The 6,315-nt window shown below is 42.8% G+C and overlaps 1 protein-coding gene across 1 annotated transcript; it reads right to left on the reverse strand.

Annotated features, from left to right (window-relative positions):
* Positions 1 to 27: 27 nt before the first annotated feature.
* On the reverse strand, positions 28 to 2,524 carry rpain (RPA interacting protein). Its single transcript, XM_024139323.2, has 7 exons — positions 2,309 to 2,524; positions 1,881 to 2,069; positions 1,620 to 1,692; positions 1,365 to 1,479; positions 1,198 to 1,261; positions 923 to 1,063; positions 28 to 504 (listed from the first exon to the last, which is right to left on the reverse strand). Exons 1-7 carry the CDS (start codon positions 2,378 to 2,380, stop codon positions 475 to 477), a joined length of 684 nt encoding a protein of 227 aa, XP_023995091.1. The 5' UTR covers positions 2,381 to 2,524; the 3' UTR covers positions 28 to 474.
* Positions 2,525 to 6,315: the final 3,791 nt, after the last annotated feature.

Genomic DNA, 6,315 nt, shown 5'->3' on the forward strand with positions numbered 1-6,315 from the left:
TGTGTGGTGAGACATTAATGACACGGGTGGGTTAAGCATGGTTTTATTGCTGACATGCGTCAGTTGTGTACATTTCCCCTCATGAGGACAACAGTGCAGAAGAGAAATTAAGCCAGTGATCATATCAAAAGGACTTGTTTCAGGCATTGAGCTAGTTGTCGCAGTCTGTGTACCTTTTTAGGGAGGAAGGCCTCCAGAAAGATCACAGGAAAACATCTGAGACACTGGTAACGGACTTATCAGCTGTCATGATCAGAGCTATGGCATCCCATTAGCCAGCCCAATGTACTGCAGGAACTACTTTTGGCAGACGATTGTGCCCTCTTAACGTAAGTCTTTAAGACATGCTCTGAATACCAGTAAACGGCCCAATCTTACTGTACAAATATAAAGTCTTTATTTCAGAGTTGAAAAATCCTCCCACGGACACAGGATGGTTAAAAATCAGACTTTTCCCCCGGTAGGACAGGTGAATCACAGAACTATGGACAGGTAATCACAAGCCTGAAATCAGAAACAAGATCCATTCAGTGATCAGTCACTGCATTCAACGATATGATAGAACTATTCATGGGTAATTGCTTTGACACCTAAAATTAAACAATATAAACCTGTGCAAATTGTCCAGTACCCCCTTTAATCAAAATATGACTTATCAGAAGAATATATTAGGAATGTTTAACATTAGGCACTACGTGTAGGAAGCGCAGTAGTGATACTAGTTAAGTGTAACATTATGGCCTGAACAGAAGGGGATTGTAAGTATGATTAGAGACCATTTGTGTCCCAAGTGGCACTGTTCCCTTTATAGTACACTACTTTTAACCAGGGCCCATAGAGTTCAGGTCAAAAGAGGTACACTATGTAGGGAACAGATTGCCATTTTGGGACACACACGCATGTATTCAAGCCAGTCAGTCACCTTGCAGCTCATCATGAGGTTTGGAGAGCTATCTGCATTGGAGGCCATGGAGAAGACGGGATTCTGAAGACAATCCTCCATGTGTTCCGTTACACTCCTCTCTAACAAACACTGCAGAGACTCGATGGTCACGTTGCTTTGCTGGAGACGAGATGAACAGACGTCAATCAGCCAAAAGTGTAGTACATTAACTAGAAAGTGCCTTATCGTGAGGAACAGAGTGGTCAGCACAACAGGGGTTGGTCAATTTGAATTGTATAGGAGATCATACAAACCCTTGTGTTGATGTAAAGCCCACAGGGACAGGAGGTAAAATGGCTGTTCACAGTTAGGTTGTGTCTGAAATGTAGATAGTCACACAGTCCATGGTTTTAGAGTCTTAACTACGACGCATCGGAGCAAGTGCAGTAGCGTATCAAGTCACATCTTGGGAGAGACTTACACGTGACATACGGGACATATGATTTGCCTTTCTCCCTCCAGCCCTTCCACAACTGAATTCAAGTACTGCTCCTCGAACCGCATGCTTCTCTCARATTCCTCAATGATGGAGAGCTCTGGAGAGAGAACAAGTTGCATGTCATTCAGAGAGAAGCATCTATGCCCAGGGGTTTCAACCGGTTTTCCTGTCTGTTTGTGTAGCTGTGTGTGTGTGTACTAATACATTCAGGCAAGATTCATTTGGGAATTAAACTACCTTGAGACATAAGTTCCTGTTGGATTTCTTCAAACACTGCCAGTTCATCATACTCCTTCATGACACTGTACATCTGTAGAGAAGACACGAMGTWAGCGCTAAGTAGCCATKTGCCTTATTTTAAATAAAYAATMTATTTCACCTTTATGTCATGTTACATAACTCATGTAAAATTAGCTGGAGATTAGTTGTATGCATGTGTCATGTTAGCTACACGATTACCTCTCATGCACAGTCATTATGCAACGGACAAACCCTCACCTCTTCCATTCCGTCTTTACGCCACGGGGTGGGCAGCCCTCTGTTGGCCGACTGGAGCGCAGTCCACTCCTCCTCCATCACCTCCTGGACGAAAACAGAGCCCTTGGCGCTGCAGTGTTGACCATCTCCCATCTGACGGTACTTCTCCAGTAACCTYGCTCGGCTGTTCTTCAACCTGTCCACGCAACGCTGAGGAACAAAAACAAACGTTAACAACCATCAAAACATGATACACTTCATGAGCTAAAGTCATGGCATTAACTCGGCGAGCCACGCAAGTCTTCAAATATTGAGCGTTATTCCAATTCTAGTTGCAGCTAGATTCAGATTACGCCTAATGTTTGGCCTTTCAGTCTATCAACTAGCCGTGGTTAACTTGTTAGCAAGCCACCGTCCAGATCATGATAGATCCCATAACTAACGTTTACCTTCCTGTAGGTTTCCTTCCATGGTGGAGTCGTCCCCTTGTGAAGAGAACGATGTCTGTGTAACGCATCCATGATATCAGTAGCTTTGATGACGTACCGTTAGTGTATATAAAACCAAAAAAATCTAACTAGCTACAAGTTCACAACAACAAACCAAACAGTTCTGCTTTTGCGCATTTTGGTCGAGTTTTAAGCTTTTCGACAACCCTCGTGTCCCGGAAGTTGTTACTAAGCCTGGGATATGTAGTCAATCGAGTGGGTCACTGTCTACACGCAACTCTTCCTCTCTGATATGAATTGACAACCTGTGTTTGGCAAAAATAGTTGCAACTCTTTTAATACATTGAAACTATGTTTTATTTTTATAATTCCTAATCGTTGATCATTCAAAWAAATTCAATTCTAGGCAGAGATAAATATATGTGTTGTCCATTTGCACGTTATTGCTGTCACAGTGTATGTAGACATGATGATATGCATCTACTTTTTTCCCACCAAAAGACAAAATGTCCATAAGGTACTTCACATGGACACTGTAGGAGAAGTGGTGGAATACGTACTTTTCTAGTATCGATAGCAGTCTTTATTCAGTCTGCTATCACTTCTAGGCATAGGCAGCGCGTCCATAGGGCTAGGGGAAGCTATGAGCTTTCCCTAAAGTTAATTGAATTACCAAAATTATACTRCTATAAATAAAATAATTAAAACAGGCAAATACACCAGAAAGCATGATTTGGCCAAAGAGAATCATTAGTGTTTAAAAATAATAATTGTGACTTGTTTTAAATCGCATAGCCTACAGTCAGAAGAGCTCACAATTTGAGCAGCTCGCACGGAGAAATACCAAATAGAGGATTGTTGAGTTGCGACTGTCAGGGAAAAGCACAGAGACCCAGACAGGCATATCACAATATTTAAAAATACAARCACGGAAAAAACAATTTGGAAAGCAAATGGCTATTGCTGTAAAGAGAAGACAATSAAAATACTCCTATCTGTCTTTTAGATATCAAAATGCTCAACTTAAATGAGCGAACTGTAGCCTATCTTATTGGCACCAGAGGAGGACATCGGCCATATACCCGGTGAGTGTACATATTCAGTCTTTATCATTGGGTCAGTGACACTTCTGTTTTGTTTTTGGAGAATAATTTCCTCCAGGTTGTATTTGTCCCTCCTTTTTGAAGACCTAWTATATGGCTCAGTGTCAGCAGATTAGCGCTATTCTGTAATTGTTGTCATATTAAAAAATATCATCAAGTGGAGTTCTATAATGAAATGGCAATGGCAGAAACAATATCCCTAGAATTGTCTCAAGGACAAGGCAAGCAGCAGAACCAGCTCAACGACTTGGAATCAGATTCGGACCAAGTAGAAGATCATGCCACGACCATCGGGACCGGACCGGCTGTTGCTGGAAGAGAGAGATGTAAGAACTATAGACCTACTGTAGACTACTATGATCTCTTAGTATAGACATTTATAGTATATGAAAGATGATATTTTTGTTCAATGCTACATGAAGGTAAGTTAAAGATACTTTTAATAGTCAACTCTACTTGTTAATTTTATTTGAAACAAGGCCTTGAAGTTCTGGGTACGTCCTTAGTTCCAAACACTGAAGACAGGCCTATGAAGTCCTGGGTACTCTTTAGGTCAAAACACTGAAAACAGGCCTTGAACAGTCTGGGTCTCCTTAGTCAAACACTGAAAACAGGCGCTTTTTGACAGTCTTGGGTACTCTTTAAGTCAAACAACTGGAAAACTAGTTTGACAGTATGGGTACTCCTTAGTCAAACCCTGCAAAACAGGTCTTGACAGTCTGGGTACTGCTTAGTCAAACATGACAAACAGGGCTCTTGATCAGTCTGGGTGACTCTTTGTCAAACACTGAAAAGCAGGACCTTGATACAGTCGTGGGTACTCCTTAGTAAACCACTGAAAACAGGCGTTGACAGTCTGGGTACTTCCTTTAGGTGCAATCACTGAAAACAGGCTTGGAAGTCTGGTACTCATTTAGTCAAACATGAAAAAGCCGTTGGGACAGTTGGGTAGTCCTTAGTAAACTGAAAGACAGGCCATATGACAGTCTGGGTACGTTATTGTCAACACTGAAATCAGGCCTTGACAGTCTGGGTATCTTAGTCAAACACTGAAAGCTTGACTTGACAGTCTGGGTACTCCTTAGTCAACACTGAAACAGGCCTTGACAGTCTGGGTACTCTTTAGTCAACACTGAAACAGGCCTTGACAGTTGGGTACGTCCTTAGTCAACCACTGAAACAGGCGCTTGACGAGTCTGGGTATCTCTTTAGTCAACACTGAAAAGGCTTGGACAATCTGGTACTCTTAGTCAAACCTGACAAACAGGTCTTGTACAAGTCCTGGGTACTCTTAGTCTAACACTGGAAAACAGGCCTTGACAGTCCTGGGGTATCTTTGTGCAACCTGAACAGGCCGGTTGAAGTCTGGGTACTCTTAAGTCAAACACTGAAAACAGGTCGTTGAAGGTCCCTGGGTACTCCTTAATGTCATAGACACTGAACAGGCTTGAGAGTGCTGGGTAATCCTTTAGTCAACACTGAAACAGGCCTTGACATCTGGTACTCTTAGTCAAAGCACCTGAAAACAGGTGTTGACATCTGCGGTACTCCTTAGTCAACATGAAAACAGGTCTTGAAGTCTGGGTACTCTTTAGTCAGAACACTGAACTAACGTGTTGACAGTCTGGGTATCTTAGTCAAACACTGAAACCAGGTCCTGTGACAGTCTGGGGTACTCTTAGTTCAAACACTGAAAACTTGGACTTGAACAGTCTGGGTACCTTAGTCAAACATGTCTGAAACAGGCGCTTTGACAGTCTGGGTACTCTTTGTCAAACACGAAAAGGTCTTGACGAGTTGGGTATCCTTGTCCAAACCTGAAAACAGGTTCTTGTTACAGTCTGGGTACTCTTGTAGTCAAACACTGGAACAGGCCTTGACAGTCTGGGTACCTTCTTTTTATGTCAACACTGAAACAGGTCTTGACAGTCCTGGGTAACTGATCCTACCTTTAGTCAAAACCGCTGGAAACAGGCCTTTGACAGTGCTGGGGTACTCTTTAGTCAAACACCTGAAACAGGCCGTTGACAGTCTGGGTACTACCTGTAGTCACAACCTGTAACAGGTCTTTGGCAGGTTGGGATACCTTAGTCAACACTGAAACAGGTCTTGACAGTCTGGGTATCTTTAGTCAACACTGGAACAGGCCTTGAAGTCTGGGTAACTGCCTTAGTCAACACATGAAAAACAGGCTTGAAGTCTGGGTACTCGTAGCTAAACACTGAAACTTGAGTTGACAGTCTGGATCTTAGTCTACAACATGAAACAGGCTTTTGACGTCTGGTTCTTTAGTCAAGACACTGAAACAGGTCTTGACAGTCCTGGGCGTACTCCTTAGTCAATACACTGAAAACAGGTTCTTCGACCGAGTCTGGGTCACTCCTTAGTCCAAACACTGAAAAACAGGCCTTGACAGTCCCTGGGCTACTCCTTAGGTCAAACACTCGACAACTTGACCTATGACAGTCTGGGGCTACTTCCTTAGTCAAAACACTGAAAACTTGACTTCGACAGTCTGTGGTACTCCCTTAGCTCAACACTGAAACACAGGTCTGCCACAGTCTGGGTACTCCTTAAGTCAAACACTGAAAACTTCGACCTTGACGTCCTGCGGCTACATCCCTTAGTCAAACACTGAAACAGGCCTTGACAGTCCGGATACTCTTAGTCAAACACTGAAAACAGGCCTTGACAGTCTGGGTACTCTTAGTCAAACACTGAAAACTTGATGGGATTTTTCCACATCTCAATAATTAAATGTTTGGTCCAGAATGAGAATTTGATCATCTCTGATAGCTGATTGTTTTGTGCTTTTAAGTTAGTCAAACATGTGTGGTGTGTGTGCTGCTGTGGTGGGGCTTGTGTGTGTGTGTTTGTGTGGTGGTGTGTGTGTGTGTGCTGTGC

This window comes from Salvelinus sp. IW2-2015, unplaced genomic scaffold (genome assembly GCF_002910315.2).
Source record: "Salvelinus sp. IW2-2015 unplaced genomic scaffold, ASM291031v2 Un_scaffold1760, whole genome shotgun sequence".
NCBI classification, from domain to species: domain Eukaryota; kingdom Metazoa; phylum Chordata; class Actinopteri; order Salmoniformes; family Salmonidae; genus Salvelinus; species Salvelinus sp. IW2-2015.